Source organism: Salmo trutta, chromosome 20 (assembly GCF_901001165.1).
Source record: "Salmo trutta chromosome 20, fSalTru1.1, whole genome shotgun sequence".
Lineage (NCBI taxonomy): Eukaryota > Metazoa > Chordata > Actinopteri > Salmoniformes > Salmonidae > Salmo > Salmo trutta.
The window spans coordinates 15,764,487-15,784,987 of NC_042976.1; the positions used below are offsets into that span (position 1 = coordinate 15,764,487).

A 20,501-nucleotide genomic window follows, 5' to 3' on the forward strand; every position below is an offset into this window, starting at 1 on the left:
GGAATTATAGGACTATTTCTCTCTATGTAGCGGGTTTCTTATGCACCACAGGAGAACCCAGAATTGAAGAGCGACACCACGGCTGTCTTTAAGGCTTTTATGTTGATCTGCTGCAATAGTATTATGAAAAGACAGGACAGGAACACATCAGTCTCCAATGCAACGCCTGACAAGTTGTTCTTTCTCTCTCAGTGTTTTCTCAGACTCTCACAATCACACTCATACATAAAGCCATAATGTATAGTATAAAATAATAACCAGTCCTTAATACAAAGAATGTATAATCTTAATTCTTAGACAATAGAACCATACCTGCAATAGTATTATGAAAAGACAGGACAGGAACACATCAGTCTCCAATGCAACGCCTGACAAGTTGTTCTACACAGGAGCATGAAGAAAGGTAAAACACATATCCTGTCTCACATCCCCAATACATTGCTAGATACTTTCAGTGTTGATAGTAGCAAAATACAACAACTCATGTACAAAACCACTGCAACACAAACAAGTTACAACGTAAAATCGCCTTAGAGGGCAAAAACTACATCCCCCATAATGCACCACCATCACTAGTCGGCAGCTCAACTAGCCTTCTGCATCACAGAAAGTCATGCTAGCTAGCAACACTTTTAGCACTCTGTAACTATATTAATAACAACAATAAAACTCTGAAAGTTACGTGTTTCGATAGTCTCACATCCCCTTATAACAATATCTACAGCATTAACCTTGGGACGTTTTATTTATTTCACGTTACGGACTTCTACAAAGGAGTAATCTGCAACCCGTACCTTTCTCTCTCAGTGTTTTCTCAGACTGAGGAGAGCGGGAGCTAAGGGTAGTACCAGGGTGTTAGTAGGTGACGTAAGCACCCAGATAAAATAAAATACATTTAATGAAACAAAACCTGAAGATGTTAACATCATTCAGTACTGTAGCTGCCTACCTAACATCAACAGGCATCACCAGTAGCGCAACAATTAAAATTTGAAACCAAAAGTAAAGTTCCTGGCGATCTGACTCCCCCCTTCTGTCTGAACTTGGAATATTCCTGTTCGCGGGCTTTGGCCACTGACCCTCAACCTGATTGTTCTGTTCTGCGTTGTGTACTATTCTAATAATTTGAAGTTTGCTGGAATAACCATTTTAACTCTACTACATCTAGACCATTTGTCTTTCATATACCTTTGACTAGTGGATGTTCTTATAGGCACTTTATTATTGCCAGCCTAATCTCGGGAGTTGATAGGCTTGAATTCATAAACTGCGCAATGCTTGAAGCACAGCGAAGAGCTGCTGGAAAACGCAGGAAAGTGCTGTTTGAATGAATTCTTACGAACCTGCTGCTGCCTACCACCGCTCCGTCAGACTGCTCTATCAAATATCAAATCATAGACTTAATTATAATACACTGCTCAAAAAAATAAAGGGAACACTAAAATAACACATCCTAGATCTGAATGAATGAAATAATCTTATTAAATACTTTTATCTTTACATAGTTGAATGTGCAGACAACAAAATCACACAAAAATCATCAATGGAAATCCAATTTATCAACCCATGAAGGTCTGGATTTGGAGTCACACTCAAAATGAAAGTGGAAAACCACACTACAGGCTGATCCAACTTTGATGTAATGTCCTTAAAACAAGTCAAAATGAGGCTCAGTAGTGTGTGTGGCCTCCACGTGCCTGTATGACCTCCCTACAACGCCTGGGCATGCTCCTGATGAGGTGGCGGATGGTCTCCTGAGGGATCTCCTCCCAGACCTGGACTAAAGCATCCGCCAACTCCTGGACAGTCTGTGGTGCAACGTGGCGTTGGTGAATGGAGCGAGACATGATGTCCCAGATGTGCTCAATTGGATTCAGGTCTGGGGAACGGGCGGGCCAGTCCATAGCATCAATGTCTTCCTCTTGCAGGAACTGCTGACACACTCCAGCCACATGAGGTCTAGCATTGTCTTGCATTAGGAGGAACCCAGGGCCAACCGCACCAGCATATGGTCTCACAAGGGGTCTGAGGATCTCATCTCGGTACCTAATGGCAGCTAGGCTACCTCTGGCGAGCACATGGAGGGCTGTGCGGCCCCCCAAAGAAATGCCACCCCACACCATGACTGACCCACCGCCAAACCGGTCATGCTGGAGGATGTTGCAGGCAGCAGAACGTTCTCCACGGCGTCTCCAGACTGTCACGTCTGTCGCATGTGCTCAGTGTGAACCTGCTTTCATCTGTGAAGAGCACAGGGCGCCAGTGGCGAATTTGCCAATCTTGGTGTTCTCTGGCAAATGCCAAACGTCCTGCACGGTGTTGGGCTGTAAGCACAAACCCCACCTGTGGACGTCGGGCCCTCATACCACCCTCATGGAGTCTGTTTCTGACCGTTTGAGCAGACACATGCACATTTGTGGCCTGCTGGAGGTCATTTTGCAGGGCTCTGGCAGTGCTCCTCCTTGCACAAAGGCGGAGGTAGCGGTCCTGCTGCTGGGTTGTTGCCCTCCTACGGCCTCCTCCACGTCTCCTGATGTACTGGCCTGTCTCCTGGTAGCGCCTCCATGCTCTGGACACTACGCTGACAGACACAGCAAACCTTCTTGCCACAGCTCGCATTGATGTACCATCCTGGATGAGCTGCACTACCTGAGCCACTTGTGTGGGTTGTAGACTCCGTCTCATGCTACCACTAGAGTGAAAGCACCACCAGCATTCAAAAGTGACCAAAACATCAGCCTGGAAGCATAGGAACTGAGAAGTGGTCTGTGGTCACCACCTGCAGAACCACTCCTTTATTGTGGGTGTCTTGCTAATTGCCTATAATTTCCACCTGTTGTCTATTCCATTTGCACAACAGCATGTGAAATTTATTGTCAATCAGTGTTGCTTCCTAAGTGGACAGTTTGATTTCACAGAAGTGTGATTGACTTGGAGTTACATTGTGTTGTTTAAGTGTTCCCTTTATTTTTTTGAGCAGTATATAATAACACACAGAAATACGAGCCTTAGGTCATTAATATGGTCAAATCCGGAAACTATAATTTTGAAAACAAAGCGTTTATTCTTTCAGTGAAATCATTCCGTATTTTATCGAACGGGCAGCAACCCTAAGTTTAAATATTGCTGTTACATTGCACAACCTTCAATGTTATGTCATAATTATGTAAAATTCTGGCAAATTAATTACGGTCTTTGTTAGGAAGAAATGGTCTTCACACAGTTTGCAACGAGCCAGGCGGCCCAAACTGCTGCATATTTATTTATTTGATTTATTTCACCTTTATTGAACCAGGTAGGCAAGTTGAGAACAAGTTCTCATTTACAATTGCGACCTGGCCACGTACGGGTGGCCAGTACGGGTGGCCAGTACGGGTGGCCAGTACGGGTGGCCAGTACGGGGAAGGAAAAAAATGTATGAAATGTATGCATTCACTACTGTAAGTCGCTCTGGATAAGAGCGTCTGCTAAATGACTAAAATGTAAATGTAAATAAAGCAAGCAGTTTGACACATACAACAACACAGAGTTACACATGGAGTAAAACAAACATACAGTCAATAATATAGTAGAAAAATAAGTCTATATACAAAGTGAGCAAATGAGGTGAGATGAGGTAAAGGCAAAAATGGCCATGGTGGCGAAGTAAATACGATATAGCAAGTAAAACACTGGAATGGTAGATTTGCAGTGGAAGAAAGTGCAAAGTAGAAATAGAAATAATGGGGTGCAAAGGAGCAAAATAAATAAATAAATAAATTAATTAATAAATACAGTAGGGGAAGAGGTAGTTGTTTGGGCTAAATTATAGATGGGCTATGTACAGGTGCAGTAATCTGTGAGCTGCTCTGACAGCTGGTGCTTAAAGCTAGTGAGGGAGATAAGTGTTTCCAGTTTTCGAGATTTTTGTAGTTCGTTCCAATCATTGGCAGCAGAGAACTGGAAGGAGAGGCGGCCGAAGGAGGAATTGGCTTTGGGGGTGACCAGAGAGATATACCTGCTGGAGCGCGTGCTACAGGGGGGTGCTGCTATGGTGACCAGCGAGCTGAGATAAGGGGGAACTTTACCTAGCAGGGTCTTGTAGATGACCTGGAGCCAGTGGGATTGGCGACGAGTATGAAGCGAGGGCCAGCCAACGAGAGCGTACAGGTCGCAGTGGTGGGTAGTATATACCCTGACTCTGCTTGCACAGAATGCAAGAGAAGTGACACAATTTCCCTAGTTAAAAGAAATTCATGTTAGCAGGCAATATTAACTAAATATACAGGTAAAAAACTTTTTACTTGTGTATTGATTTTATTAAAGGCATTGATTTTTATGGTTAGGTACACACTGGTTCAACGACAGTGCTTTTTTCGTGAATGCACTTGTTAAATCATTACGCGTTTGGCAAAGTAAGCTGTGATTCGATGATAAATTAACAGGCACCGCATTGATTATATGCAACGCAGGACAAGCTAGTTAAACTAGTAATATCATCAACCATGTGTAGTTAACTAGTGATTATCTTAAGATTGATTTGTTTTTTTATAAGATAAGTTTAATGCTAGCTAGCAACTTACCTTGGCTCCTTGCTGCACTCGCGTAACAGGTGGTCAGCCTACCACGCAGTCTCCTCGTGGAGTGCAATGTAATTGGCCATAATCGGCATCCAAAAAAGCCGATTACCGATTGTTATGAAAACTTGAAAGCCGCCCTAATTAATCGGCCATTCCGATTAATCGGTCAACCTCTACTCATGACATCAGTCAGGAAGTTAAAGCTTGGTCGCAAATGGGTCTTCCAAATGGATAATGACCCCAAGCATACTTCCAAAGTTGTGGAAAAATGGCTTAAGTACAACAAAGTCAAGGTATTGGAGTGGCCATCACAAAGCCCTGACCTCCATCCCATAGAAAATGTGTGGGTAGAACTGAAAAAGCGTGTGCGAGCAAGAAGGCCTACAAACCTGACTCAGTTACACCAGCTCTGTCAGGAGGAATGGGCCAAAATTCACCCAATTTATTGTGGGAAGCTTGTGGAAGGCTACCTGAAACGTTTGACCCAAGTTAAACAATTTAAAGGCAATGCTACCAAATACTAATTGAGTGCATGTAAACTTCTGACCCGCTGGGAATGTGATGAAAGAAATTAAAGCTGAAATAAATCATTCTCTCTACTATTATTCTGACATTTCACATTCTTAAAATAAAGTGGTGATCCTAACTGACCTAAGTCAGGGAATTTTACCTAGGATTAAATTACAGGAATTGTGAAATACTGATTTTAAATGTGTTTGGCTAAGGTGTATGTAAACTTCCGACTTCAACTGTATGTATTACATATAAACATAGTGTCTGGACATGTCTCATTACCCAACACTTTTTCAAGTTCCTGTAAATACTCCCAAGTTTTATTCACCCATGATGCATCACCTAGAGGAGTAGTACTTAGAAGAGCACAAATTAAGTAAAATAATTCACTTATATGCCTTCAAAATTAGGTTCTTATTCTCAAACAACCCCTTTACCCCACTTGGCCTTCTCATTATGGAAACGGCTGAAGAGTTTTAATTGGGAAAAAGTCAGATTTAATTGTTACATTTTTTGTATAATTTAATTTGAAATATTTTTATTTTCAGTTTTATGTTTAACTCACACATTTTCATTAGGTGAGCAATGTAAAAATAAAAAAAAATATTAGAAATATTGATTTGTTTATTACTTTTTGGACTTCGAAAACTGTTACGTAATGATCATTTTGTGAAAATGTTGGTAAAATCGATAATATCTGATCAAAAAACATAATTATGAAATAGAGAAGTATAGATCCTAATTTTTGTGATTCAAGAGGACATTTTGTAAATGGACAATTTGATAAGAATGACCCAACTATGGCCACCTCAGTAGAGTTTGATTTGACCCTGCTCAGTGTGTGAAAACACCTTTTGAGAGTCATTTCATACACTAACTGTTAGTGTTTTCTGTTTTTGTTCTCCTTAGGGAGTCTTTTCCGTTTGATCACCAGTTCAACATCCTGATGAGGTTCATTGTTGACCAGACACAGACACCCAACCTCAAGGTACAGTTTGCATAGAATGTCACCTAGCTAGATGATTCTCTGTTTGTTTTAGGGATTGGGTCAGGCTCTAAGAGTTTATGATTTAAAATACCAGTAGACACAGTGCCATGGTGATATTGTCAAACATTTTAATAGTAAACTTGCTAAATGCCTGTATGAATCATGTAGCTTAACACTTTGTTTGAATCATGTAGATTAACAGTCTGTGTGAATCATGTAGCTAAATACTGTGTGAATCTTGAAGCTAAACCATGTGTGTATCACGCAGGTGAAGGTGGCCATTCTGAAGTACATAGAATCACTGGCAAGACAGATGGATCCTACAGACTTTGTCAACTCCAGTGAAACCCGACTGGCTGTATCTCGCATCATTACCTGGACCACAGAGCCCAAGAGCTCCGACGTCAGGAAGGTACAGTGCCTATAGAAAGTCTACAACCACTTGAACTTTTTTCACATGTTGTTGTGTAACAAAGTGGGATTGAACTAGATTTAATTGTAATTTTTTGTCATTGATCTACACAAAACACTCCATAATGTCAAAGTGAAGAAAAAAAATCTACATATTTTATAAATTAATTCAAATTAAATAGCTAAAATATAGTTGTTGCATAGGTATTCACCCACTTTGTCTAGGCAAGGCTAAGTTATTCAGAAGTGAACTTTGGCTTAACAAGTCACATAATAAGTTATATGGACTCACTTTGTGTGAAATAATAGGGGTTGACATGATTTTTTAATGACCACCTCTTCCTTTGTCCCCCATACAACATCTATAAGGTCCCTCAGTCAAGTATTGAATTTCAAGCATAAGGGAGCTTTTTGTAAGACTCATACAGAAGGGCATTGTTTGGTAGATGGGTAACAATAACAAATTAGACATTGAATTATCTCGTAAATCATGGTCAAGTTAATAATTATGATGTGGATGCAGTATTAAACCACCCAGACACATGGAGGGTTTAATACAGTCGTCCTCCTGAACTGAGCTGCAGGACAGGAAGGAAACTTGCTTAGGGATGTCACCATGAGGCCATTGGTGATTTTAAACAGCTACAGAGTTCAATGACTGTGATGGGATAAAATGGAGTATAGATCAACAACATTATAGTGACGCCACAATAATGACCTAAATGACAGACGGAAAGGAATAATTACAAATAAACACAATGAAAATATTCCAAAACATGTTAATATATGAAACAACATTAACATGTTTTGGAATATTTTCATTGTGCTTATTTATAATTATTATTTTCTCTCTGTCATTTAGGTCATTATTGTGGCGTCACAGTAAAGCAATACACTGTTTGGCCTAAATGCAAAGCCTTATGTTTGGGGCAAATCCAGCACATCACTGAAAAACGGCCTCCATCATGTTATGGGTATGCTTGACATCGGCAAGGACTAGGGAGTTTTTTTTAGGATAAAAAGAAACGGAATAGAGCTTAGCACAGACAAAAGCCCAGAGGAAAACCTGGTTCAGTTTGCTTTCCACCAGACACTGGGAGAGGAATTCACCTTTCATCAGGAGAATAACCAAAAACACAAAGCCAAATCTACAATGGAGTTGCTTACCAAGAAGACCGTGAATGTTTTGATTTAAATCTACTTGGAAGTCTATGGCAAGACTTGAAAATGGCTGTCTAGCCATGCTTCCCAACACCTTGGCAGAGCTTGAAGAATTTTGAAAAGAGTAATGGGCAAATATTGCACAATACAGGTGTGCAAAGCTCTTATGAGACTTACCCAAGAAGACTCACAGCTTTAATCGCTGCCAAAGGTGTTTCTAACATTTATTGACTTCGGGGGGGTTGAATACTTATCTAATTAAGGTATATTAGTGTTTTATTTTTCATTAATCCAAAAATTAAATAACCTTTTCACTTTGACAGTACAGAGTGTTTTGTATAGATCGTTGACAGAAAATGACAGTTAAATCCATTTTAATCCCACTTTGCAACACAATAAAATGTGAAGAAATCCAAAGGGGCTGTAGACTCTATAGGCCCTGTATGTCTCAGTGGAAAGTAGGGCCTACTAGTTATGGCGTAGTCCCGAGGGTCTGCTCAATCAGTACCATCTGAATAACATGCTCTCTAGGCACAAAACCATGATAATACTGCAATGCTAATAGTACAGCAGCTTCCTCAGCTTTCCTTTCTTTAGGATTGGTTCGCTTTGATTAAGTCTGTTGTTATCAATTGTTGTTAAATCTTGGCAAAACTCAGAAACCCTCCTTTAGCAGAAAGGCATTCAATAGTTTTTAAATGTTATCCATATTAAAATCTAGTTATGTAGCTATCGATACACAGGGTTTTATGTAATTTGAATTACTACAGATTTGATGTTTGTATTTGTTTATGTTCTTAACTGTGTTGGCAATGAAGCCATGTTCCAGCAGAAATGACCTTGTGATAAGACTCTGCTATCTCTCTGTTCTGTGGCAGGACATGTGTTCACTCTTGGGTTGTTTGTTTTTCCACCACTGCTAGTTCCAATTTAAGTCCTCAACTCGTTTTAAACACAGAACGTACCTTACACTGTAGGGTATTAAAAACAGGTAGACTCAAAATAATCTTTAAAGGAATGGGAAATAATTATTATTTTCCTGCTTTTAATTGTTTTATAATAGAAACAAACTTTATATACCCCACTTGCATCCCACAGGAGGACCCTGTTAACAGCTATAACCTTGTCTATGTTTATAGTAGTGTAATACTATAAACATCTGCTTTCCTTTGTCAAAACTACAATACCCATAATTCTACCTCCCTGCCACTGTGCCCCAGACCCTTCATAACTGGGTGGTGGAGGAGCTATCAGGCAGGTCCAGTACTGCAGCCTTACTGTCCCAGCAGGCCGGGGAGGGGCAACTGGAAGAGAGGTGTAAGCAGGTAGTGCCTCATCAACCAATCACTGTCCACCGCCAAGCACGCACCGCCTGCCGAGCTGTACCGACACCTAGCTGCCTCAAAGAGTGTGAAATGATCTCAAGTGTGGCCTTGCCTTTTTTACCTCACCTTCACGCTCTAGCCCTTTCTACTGCTCGCTTTAACCTACAGTAGCTGTGCCTTGCGAATTTGATTCTGGATAAATGGGCAGGTTTGAAAGTAAAACTGCTGTTGTTGGCCAACAGAACACTACTACAACACAACAAAGAATTGATGTCATTTGGTCTCAGGAGTATGTGAATGGATTGTTGCTTTGTTTGTTGGAAGTTCTACCGACCGATATCATCGCTGAATAACGATGTGAAAACTTGAATGCTATTTTCCCTTTTTAGTTCTGTGTGCCTAACACATTGTCTGAATCACATTAACAGCCTCTACATATGCATGCTCACAGGGTCCTTTCTAGTAGAAAGATTGACTTTAACACTTAAGATTTGTATTTATTAAGGTAATGTCTCAGTGCTTGTTATAAGCAATGTCTAACCTGCTAGAACTAGGTACTTCTGAATTTAATATTTGGTTTTTAAAGCATGATGTCACTCACCACAAACGTATATTACAGCAGAAGTTGCAAAAATGTCATTTAGATTTTTGGACTGTTTCTCTGTAATGTTTTATTCAGTATATAACACTTTAGACACAGCAGTTTCAAGGTGTACATCCAAGTCTCTCCACTGGTATGGTTAGTTAGTTAGTTCCTAGAGGAGCAAAGAGCTTCCCTGTAAGAATACATGATCCACTATGGACTATATGTCCCTGTTCCCCCTGTCTGTCCACATGTAGCCCCTAACCCACTATTGACTATGTCCCTGTTCCCCCTGTCTGTCCCCCATGTAGCCCCTAACCCACTATGGACTATATGTCCCTGTTGTCCCTGTCTGTCCCCCATGTAGCCCCTAACCCTCTATGGACTATATGTCCCTGTTCCCCCTGTCTGTCCCCCATGTAGCCCCTAACCCTCTATTGACTATGTCCCTGTTCCCCCTGTCTGTCCCCCATGTAGCCCCTAACCCTCTATTGACTATGTCCCTGTTCCCCCTGTCTGTCCCCCATGTAGCCCCTAACCCACTATTGACTATGTCCCTGTTCCCCCTGTCTGTCCCCCATGTAGCCCCTAACCCTCTATGGACTATTTGTCCCTGTTCCCCCTATCTGTTCCCCAGGCAGTCCATAACCCACTATTGACTATGTCCCTGTTCCCCCTGTCTGTCCCCCATGTAGCCCCTAACCCTCTATGGACTATATGTCCCTGTTCCCCCTATCTGTTCCCCAGGCAGTCCATAACCCACTATTGACTACTGTATGTCCATCTGCCCCCCAGGCGGCCCAGGTTGTGCTGATCTCTCTGTTTGAGCTGAACACCCCAGAGTTCACCATGCTGCTGGGAGCCTTGCCCAAGACCTTCCAGGACGGGGCCACCAAGCTGCTCCAGAACCACCTGAAGAACTCCAGCAATACCAGCAGCGTGGTAAATGAATACAACCAGGGATAAAAGGGAGGGGGATCTGTTTACGCTAGCAGCCTTATCAATTTTGGTGAGGTGATTAGTAATATTTTATTTTTGGTGTATATTTACCATTTATAAACCTGTTTGTCTCTGTCTTTCTCAGAGTTCTCCCAGCAACACTATTGGGCGGACCACAAGCCGGCACCCCCCAAGCCGGACCAGCCCTCTCACTTCCCCGACCAACTGCTCCCATGGGGGGCTATCTCCCAGGTATGTACCTCCCCTCTCTGACCTCCATCCACGGGTGCCAGTGTCCGTTTGTCTCCTAATGCATGGCTAAACCACAGAGCGCTGCTTGACTGACTGAGGGCTTGTTCTCCTTCACCATACATTCTAATACTCTACTACAATTAACGCATGCAGACCTCTAACCTCAACTCAGATTATAGTTTATTTTTCTCTTCCCTCCTCTCTCTCTCTGCTGCACTTCTCCCTTCTTCTTTCTCTATTTTTCCTTCCGTCTTTCTCTCTCTCTCCTCTGTGTGTGTGGCCCCTTGTGTTGTTGCCCCCACCCTGCCCCGTTCTCTCCTTCTCCGCCCGTCTTTTCCTCGTGGCCGTGCTGTTGCCACAGTCGGTTGTGGGGTGGGTGTTGGAGTGGCGATGGGCTACCTAAGCACCCCCCTCCCCCTCATCCTCCTCCGCCTCACTCCACCCCCGCAGGCCCCGCCCTCAGGGTCCTCCGCAGAGCGTACTCTCCCAGGTAACACACCTAGGGGCGGAGCCTCAGTTCCCTAGGAGGGGCAGGACAGGAAATGACACGTCGTGCTTCTGTTGTCCTCCCAATATTTCCTCGATCAATAGGGATTGGGAATCTTTTCCGAACATTTTTTTTGCTCTCTTTTTGCACTATGGTGTCAATGTTCTCTGGGGATGTATCAGTCCCTCATAACTAATCCCTTACAAGTGACAAGTCGGGTAGTTAGAACATCACACACCATCACCCATGGTCAGAGCTTTGCCCAGAACACATCTTTACCTATCTGTGTGAAGGTCATCTACTTAGCTTGCAGAAGCAATAACCTCTTGTATGGTGTCAGACTGAAACGGCAAGTGTCCTTATAAGTGTATTCATGTGTGTGTGCGGCTTTACTGTTTGTTTGTCTGCTGTCCTCAGGGACACTGTATATAAAGCCTCTCTTCCTGTTCTGTCTCCTTAGTATGTTGGAGTATGACACAGAGAACATGAACTCTGATGAGATCTACAGCTCCCTGCGAGGGGTCACAGAGGCCATCCAGAGCTTCAGCTACCGCAGCCAGGAGGACCTCAACGAGTTGAGAGGGAAGAGGGACGATGCTGTGAGTCCCAACCTCTACATAGCAAGTGTCCTCTCTCCTTATCAAAACGCATAGGAGGACACATCCGAAGTCCCACTCCTTTCACCTTCTCCTCTAATGAATTTTGAGTAAGAGGCGAAGAGAGAGGACATGAGGACAAACAAATTGGGAAAGAGCCCAGGGCCCGTATCCACAAAGCATCTCAGAGTAGAAGTGCTGATCTAGGATCTGTCCATAAAATCTTATTCATTATGATCTAAAAGGCAAAACGGATCCTAGATCAGCACTCATACTCTGGAGTTGCTTTGTAGATACAGGACCTGGACTTCATGTTGCGTTCCTATATACCTCTCTGGTTCACAGCAGGTTGGTGACACCTTAATTGGGGAGGACAGGCTCGTTGTAATGTCTGGAGCGGAATTAGTGGAATGGTATCAAATACATCAAACACGTGGTTTCCATCTGTTTGATGCCATTCCATTTACTCCATTCCAGACATTATTATGAGCTGTCCTCCCCTCAGCAGCCTCCACTGCCCTGGATGTCATAACCATTTCCACGTCTGAGACTAACTGCGTTCTCTCTCCCCAGGCGGGACGGGAAGGTGTGGTGCCCTCTCCAGGCTCTGATGCCCGTCTGGGGCAGGATGTGGTGGAGGGTGGGCGTACGGCCCTGGATAACAAGACCTCCCTTCTCAACACCCCGTCCCCACGCTCCTTCTCTGGGCCGCGAGCCAGGGAGTTCGCCCCCTACGGATACGGAGACACCATCACCTCATCCTACGACAAGAGCGCCCTGAAGGAGGCCGTGTTTGATGACGACGTGGAGCAGTTTAGAGACTGTGAGTCACATTTGACCTCTGCTTGAACCTTGACCCTGTGACTCCACCTCCATGTTGACCACCTCTGATCCATCCTGTGATGTCATGACATGATGGTGTGACATCTTCAGGTTTGGGCAACACAAAGAAAGAATCGATTTGGTCTTCAGGTTTAGGCAACACAAAGAAAGAATAGATTTGGTCTTCAGGTTTAGGCAACACAAAGAAAGAATCGATTTGGTCTTCAGGTTTAGGGAACACAAAGAAAGAATCGATTTGGTCTTCAGGTTTAGGCAACACAAAGAAAGAATAGATTTGGTCTTCAGGTTTAGGCAACACAAAGAAAGAATAGATTTGGTCTTCAGGTTTAGGCAACACAAAGAAAGAATAGATTTGGTCCATCCTAGTGTTACATGGTGGCTGAAACCAAAGTGCTGGAATGTTTAGACCAAAAACATTGGGAATAGGATGGCCCTTTATCTGCAGTGAAAAGTGAGTCTGATTGTGTTCCTCCCTCCTCTCCCCCTTCCCTCCTCTACAGGTCGTCGGCAGGACAGCAGTGGTGAAAACAAGATGGTGCTGTCTAAGGGCTTTACTCCAGGTAGAGACACTACTCCATGACTGTCGTTTTTGTTTTCTAAAGTTTTTCAATGCTGTTTCCATTGCCATCCATTTCCTTGTCACTTGTTTTTTTGTTGGTACATGGGGTTACTAGCTAGCTAGGGCTGAGAGTTATATGATCCGTACCACTTATCTTCTCCTCTGTCCTCTCCTCAGGTTCCCAGGACCACTCGGACCTGGTTGCAGACCTGCTGAAGGAACTGTCTAATCACAATGAGCGCGTGGAGGAGCGTAAAGGGGCGTTGGTGGAGCTCCTGAAGATCACCCGGGAGGACAGCCTGGCCGTGTGGGACGAACACTTCAAGACCATCCTCCTACTGCTCCTGGAGACACTGGGGGATAAAGATGTAGGGATCCTTTACTTTTACTAGTTCTGACATGACAGACAGACTGCAGCTAGTTGGAAGGTTTTACTTGCAATGATGGTGATTATTATCGTGACAAACACATTCATACATAGTAATAAGACTGCATCCCCAACTACCTCATTGATTCTTTGTTTAGCTGCAAGTGTAAAACACTCTAAAGCTGAAAGATATGGCTGTTGGTGTGTGGGTGTGTGGTGCATGTCTGTGAGAAAGAATGCATGTATGGTTTGTAATGACGGCTTGTGACCCTCCCATGCAGTACACTATCCGGGCCCTGGCACTGAGGGTACTGAAGGAGATACTGCGGAACCAGCCGGCCCGCTTCAAGAACTACGCTGAACTCACCATCATGAAGACCCTAGAGGCACACAAAGACTCCCACAAGGAGGTGCAACTCCTTATATTTATAATCCCTGGTGTCCCCCAAGGGCTCGGTACCAGTTCTGTCCTGTTCTCTCTGTATACCAAGTCCATTCATGCTTCTGTCATATCTTCCACATGGCCTCTCTTATCACTGTTACACCCAGAGCAGTTCTCTGTCATCAAACCCATGATATAAATCACCATATAAACCTTCTCCCTCCACCTTCCCTGTAGGTTGTAAGAGCAGCGGAGGAGTCTGCCTCCACCCTGGCCGGCTCCATCCACCCAGAGCAGTGTATCAAGGTGCTGTGTCCCATCGTCCAGACGGCTGACTACCCCATCAACCTGGCTGCAATCAAAATGCAGACCAAAGTGATAGAACGCATCACCAAAGAGTCCCTGCACCAGCTGTTGCCTGACATCATACCAGGACTACTACAGGTGAGAATATGGTCCTGTTTTTGCATTATGTGAGTGTTTGGTAAGAGCATGGTGCTATGCTGGTTACGGCAACCCACTGGGCACAAACTAGTTACATCAAAGATGTTTCCACGCCATTTCATATTTGTTTTTATATGTGATGCCGTTGAATCAAACATTGGATTTGCAAAAAATAGTCAATTTACAGGAATTTCTGGATTTTTTGTATTTCTTTCACACAACCTTTAACCTAAATCCAATGACATGGTTACATTTTTTGTTGATTTCCATATGAATTCACTTTAGTTAGCGACTCAATCAAATGTAAATCCGAACTAGATGTTGAGATGAAGACGTCTGTGCCTAGTGGGAAGGTTGAGTTCAATTTCTGCATGTATTACATACATATTCATATGAAATGTATACTGTTTATAGACTATGATGATATTGTCTATATGAATGCAGATGCCACTGTAATGAAGCCATTGGACGAAGTTTATCATAGCACACTACACATTATTAATGGCGATATGTTCAGTACACAACACTGCGTAGGTTCAGTACACAATACCACTGCCTAGGTTCAGTACACAACACTGCATATGTTCAGTACACAACACTGCATAGGTTCAGTACACACCACTGCATAGGTTCAGTACACACCACTGCCTAGGTTCAGTACACTCCAATGCCTAGGTTCAGTATACTCCACTGCCTAGGTTCAGTACACACCACTGCCTAGGTTCAGTACACTCCACTGCCTCGGTTCAGTACACTCCACTGCCTCGGTTCAGTACACACCACTGCCTAGGTTCAGTACACAACACCACTGCCTAGGTTCAGTACACACCACTGCCTAGGTTCAGTACACTCCACTGCCTCGGTTCAGTACACTCCACTGCATAGGTTCAGTACACACCACTGCGTAGGTTCAGTACACACCACTGTGTAGGTTCAGTACACACCACTGCCTAGGTTCAATACACTCCACTGCCTCGGTTCAGTACACTCCACTGCATAGGTTCAGTACACTCCACTGCCTAGGTTCAGTACACTCCACTGCCTAGGTTCAGTACACTCCACTGCCTAGGTTCAGTACACACCACTGCGTAGGTTCAGTACACACCACTGCGTAGGTTCAGTACACACCACTGCCTCGGTTCAGTACACACCACTGCCTAGGTTCAGTACACACCACTGCCTTGGTTCAGTACACTCCACTGCCTAGGTTCAGTTCACACCACTGCCTAGGTTCAGTTCACACCACTGCCTAGGTTCAGTATACACCACTGCATAGGTTCAGTACACACCACTGCCTAGGTTCAGTACACACCACTGCCTAGGTTCAGTACACACCACTGCCTAGGTTCAGTACACACCACTGCCTCGGTTCAGTACACACCACTGCCTAGGTTCAGTACACTCCACTGCATAGGTTCAGTACACAACAGTGCATAGGTTCAGTACACAACACTGCCTAGGTTCAGTACACAACACTGCCTAGGTTCAGTACACAACACCACTGCCTAGGTTCAGTACACAACACCACTGCCTAGGTTCAGTACACACCACTGCCTAGGTTCAGTACACACCACTGCCTAGGTTCAGTACACACCACTGCCTAGGTTCAGTACACACCACTGCCTAGGTTCAGTACACACCACTGCCTAGGTTCAGTACACACCACTGCCTCGGTTCAGTACACACCACTGCCTCGGTTCAGTACACACCACTGCCTCAGTTCAGTACACACCACTGCCTCGGTTCAGTACACACCACTGCCTAGGTTCAGTACACAACACTGCCTAGGTTCAGTACACACCACTGCCTCGGTTCAGTACACAACACTGCCTAGGTTCAGTACTGTGGTGGCTAATTTCCGCATTACCAAATGAGGATTTACAAACACACCAGTCCGAGTTAAAACTACATCTTTAATACTTAAGATACTTTTGCAAAAGTTCTTGACCCCCAATAATGCATTCTCTCGAATGAATCATTTAATGAGGTGATTGCAGAATGGCTACAGGGATCTTTTATAGCAACGATACCCCCTTCAACGTACATTGACAAACCACAGATACTTAGTAACAGTTCACAAAGGTTAAGTTTTGTATGACAGATATCAATAAAACACATCAGACAGTAACTGCTATGTCAACAGGATTAATGGTATAGCCCAGTATCTGGTCCCCTTAGAACTGTCCCTCCCTGGTACGGTATTGAACAGAACTATTTCATCCAATGGCATATATCAATTGTCAACTCTAGATACTCCCATCTCAAGCAAACCCCCTCTTGACCCTACTCCTGGACAGGCTCACTGGGGGGAGTGAGCCTCTAGGCCATATAATATCCCAGGATAAGTGTGAGATCTAAGAGAGGACATACAAGGGTCCATTTACTGCCATAATCCTCCCCACAATAAAGAAAAGGAGGGTGTAACTTGCTCACAGACATTGTGGAGACAAGTCATTGGTTCCCCATTAATCACGCCATCCCTTCACATGGTTTAAGAAATAGGTAAAGACACATTCCCATGACGACAAGTCTGACCTCTCCCCTCTCTGGGCCCCAAGTGTCTGAGCCCCAGCTAAGGGAGACGTGCAACTGAAAAGACACCAGAGTCCAATGGACACTTTCCAATGACAAGTACCTCAAATAAGCATATTATACTAATAAAACATCTTAATTATCTATGTTACCCAACTAATTCTGATTCATCCACGACAGTACACAACACTGCCTAGGTTCAGTACACACCACTGCCTAGGTTCAGTACACACCACTGCCTAGGTTCAGTACACACCACTGCCTAGGTTCAGTACACACCACTGCCTAGGTTCAGTACACACCACTGCCTAGGTTCAGTACACAACACTGCCTAGGTTCAGTACACACCACTGCCTAGGTTCAGTACACTCCACTGCCTAGGTTCAGTACACACCACTGCCTAGGTTCAGTACACTCCACTGCCTAGGTTCAGTACACTCCACTGCCTAGGTTCAGTACACTCCACTGCCTAGGTTCAGTACACACCACTGCCTCGGTTCAGTACACTCCACTGCCTCGGTTCAGTACACTCCACTGCATTATGTATCAGAAAGTAGGCTGGCCCTCTTTGAAGTCTCGTAGAGCGATGCTTTTCATTCTTTTTGTTTATAAAGCCCTCCTGCATTAACCTCCGCCTTACTTCAGACCCGGTCTCAGGAGTGGCTAGTTAAGTAAATCTGCTTTTAGTTTTTTTTGCACCTTACATGTGGAATGCTCTATGAAGTTGGATGAATTGGTGACTCTAGGACAGTTCAAAAGGCTGATTCAGGACCTTATTACTGAAGAATGTGTTTGTTTTCTATGCTTGTGTTTGGCTTTTTTGTGTATTGCCGTTGTTTTTGTTTTATATATTGTTTATATGTGTATTGATGTGTATAGTGATGATATTGATGTGTGTATTGATGTGTATAGTGATGATATTGATGTGTATAGTTTATATTATTGATGTGTATAGTGATGATATTGATGTGTTTCGTGATGATATTGATGTGTTTAGTGATGCGTATAGTGATGATATTGATGTGTTTAGTGATGATATTGATGTGTTTAGTGATGTGTATAGTGATGATATTGTTGTGTATAGTGATGTGTATAGTTTATATTATTGATGTGTTTAGTGATGTGTATAGTTTATATTATTGATGTGTATAGTGATGATATTGATGTGTTTAGTGATGTGTATAGTGGTGATATTGATGTGTATACCGTAATTTCCGGACTATTAAGCGCACCTGAATATAAGCCGCACCCACTGAATTTAAAAAATATATATTATTTTGAACATAAATAAGCCGCACATGTCTATAAGCCGCAGGTGCCTACCGGTACGTTGAAACAAATGAACTTTACACAGGCTTTAACGAAACACGGCTTGTAACAAAAATAAATAGGCTTTAACGAAACACGGCTTGTAACAAAAATAAATAGGCTTTAACGAAACACGGCTTGTAACAAAAAATAAAAAATTAGCAGTAAGCTTTAGTTGTCTTTTTGTCAATTCCTCACGCTGCTGTTTCCAACGTCTTATCATCGACTCATTAAGACCAAGCTCCCGTGCAGCAGCTCTATTTCCTTTTCCAACAGCCAGATCAATCGCCTTCAACTTGAAAGCTGCATCATATGCATTTCTCCGTGTCTTTGCCATGATGAGGGTGACAAAATGACTACCGTAATCAGAATGATGGGAAGTTTGAGAGCGCTCGATTTAATCTAAACAGTAAACAGTTCGGCAATTTCATTGGTCTAATGAAAGCTTCATGCCGCCAAAAAACTGAGCACGTCACAGAATGTGTTTAAAAAAAATAAAATAATTGAAAGCGGGAAAAATCCATATATTAGCCGCGTCATTGTTTAAGCCGCGAGGTTCAAAGCGTGGGAAAAAAGTTGCAGCTTATAGTCCGGAATTTACGGTAGTTTATATTATTGATGTGTATAGTGATGTTTATATTGATGTGCATTGATGTGTATATAGGGCTCATCTGTGAAAGAAACCTTGATCTCAGCATGACTACCTTTGTAAATAAAGGTTCAATAAAAAACATGCTAAATTGCATAAGTTGCTTTTGAAGAAAGTGTCTGCTTAGTGGCAAGTATTATGTTATTATATAGAATGTGGGACTAGTGAAGGGGGCATTGCAGAGGGAAAATAGAAACATCCTTTTTTGTATCAGCACCATATTGGTTCATGTTCTTACTTGGACAGTGGGAACTGTTTGTTATTTGTTCCTGGAAATGTTTCTCTCTAGGTGTGGAGTTGTTAATGGAGTGGTGGACAGATAATGTCTCAATCATATTGCGACTGCACAGAAAACAAAGTGTTTCTCTGTTTTCTTAGATGTAAAAAGTGGTTTTAGCTCTGCTGATGACTTGGTTTAGAACTCTTGACAATGCAGGATTAGGGAAAGGGGGCATGGAAAGAACATCTAGTAGAAACATCCTTGGTAGTTTCTAGGCCTACACCGTATTTCTTCATGTTCATATTTTGACAGTGAGAACTGTTTGCCTTATTTGTACCTGGAAATGTTTGCCTGTACTCTGCCCCTGGGCACCCACCTCTGCCACTCCTCCTACGTTCCCAATGACCTGTTGTTCTATGTGTGCTCGTTCACGAGTGTGTTCGCTGCTAGCTGATTCAGTGTGTTGTGTGTTGTGTGTGTGTGTGTGTGTGTGTGTGTGTGTGTGTGTGTGTGTGTGCGCTTGTTTCTCCGTGTGTTTCTCCTGCTGGCAGCCAGTCCAGTGATATTCTGTATGTCTGTTCCCAGGGCTATGACAACACAGAGAGTAGTGTTCGCAAGGCCAGCGTGTTCTGTCTGGTGGCCATCTACTCCGTGATTGGAGAAGAGCTCAAATCACACCTGCAGCTACTCACGGGCAGCAAGGTACGCTACCTACCACTGTCATGTGCTCATCTGCATCTCAAAGTCCTCACACACACACGTCCCCTCAAACACAACCCCCTTATCGGTTTTCCGGGTTTTTATTTCGCCTCTGGTTTCGACTGGTTTGGTCTGTGGTGTGTGGTTTGGATGTACAGTAAGGGTCATTTTTGCCCCACTTTCTCTCGGCGGTCTGTGTGACAGGCAGAGTGACCTTAGTAAGGGGGCACTGGAGTCCATCGGGGTCATACTCATTAGGACACACTGTAGCAAAACATTGTGCAATGGAAAATCTGTGTTTATATTAGACAAGTTCAGGTAGTACTTCCTCGTTTCCGACCGTTTTCTTCCGTTTTGTGCCTTATGAACACTATCCAATGTGAATCCCCTTTTTCCCCCTCCTATTCCTGGTTTCTGACAGGCAGGCCAGGCAGAAAGTGAGAGTAAGAGAGAGTGCTGGCTGGATTGAGCCTGTTGCACAATGACCTTGGCTGCGTTGAGAAAGCAGCAGGGTCACGGAGCATTGGCTCGTAGGTTCATCGCTACAGCGACAGTTTAGTTAGTTAGCGTTTACACCTTATTAGAGACTCTGGACCCTCACGACATTCCAAGCAGAGCCATGCCCAATGCCTAATCCTAGAGCCGCGGTAGTAAGTAGACTATAACACACATTAGCAAGCTCTA

General features: G+C 43.5%; 1 protein-coding gene across 19 annotated transcripts in view; it reads left to right on the forward strand.

Annotated features, from left to right (window-relative positions):
• Nucleotides 1-20,501, forward strand: part of LOC115155619 (CLIP-associating protein 1-B) — a 138,202-nt gene that overhangs the window by 115,043 nt on the left and 2,658 nt on the right. For 10 of the 19 annotated variants that reach the window (XM_029702402.1, XM_029702403.1, XM_029702407.1 and 7 more), the window contains 13 exons: nucleotides 5,982-6,060; nucleotides 6,329-6,472; nucleotides 8,853-8,957; nucleotides 10,336-10,482; nucleotides 10,625-10,731; nucleotides 11,093-11,221; nucleotides 11,679-11,817; nucleotides 12,388-12,637; nucleotides 13,158-13,217; nucleotides 13,394-13,584; nucleotides 13,865-13,993; nucleotides 14,203-14,409; nucleotides 19,704-19,820. In XM_029702402.1, coding sequence (XP_029558262.1) covers nucleotides 5,982-6,060; nucleotides 6,329-6,472; nucleotides 8,853-8,957; nucleotides 10,336-10,482; nucleotides 10,625-10,731; nucleotides 11,093-11,221; nucleotides 11,679-11,817; nucleotides 12,388-12,637; nucleotides 13,158-13,217; nucleotides 13,394-13,584; nucleotides 13,865-13,993; nucleotides 14,203-14,409; nucleotides 19,704-19,820 — 1,804 coding nt within the window. The remainder of the gene's footprint in view (nucleotides 1-5,981; nucleotides 6,061-6,328; nucleotides 6,473-8,852; nucleotides 8,958-10,335; nucleotides 10,483-10,624; nucleotides 10,732-11,092; nucleotides 11,222-11,678; nucleotides 11,818-12,387; nucleotides 12,638-13,157; nucleotides 13,218-13,393; nucleotides 13,585-13,864; nucleotides 13,994-14,202; nucleotides 14,410-19,703; nucleotides 19,821-20,501) is intronic. The other 9 variants (XM_029702409.1, XM_029702411.1, XM_029702416.1 and 6 more) reach the window with 3 other exon arrangements.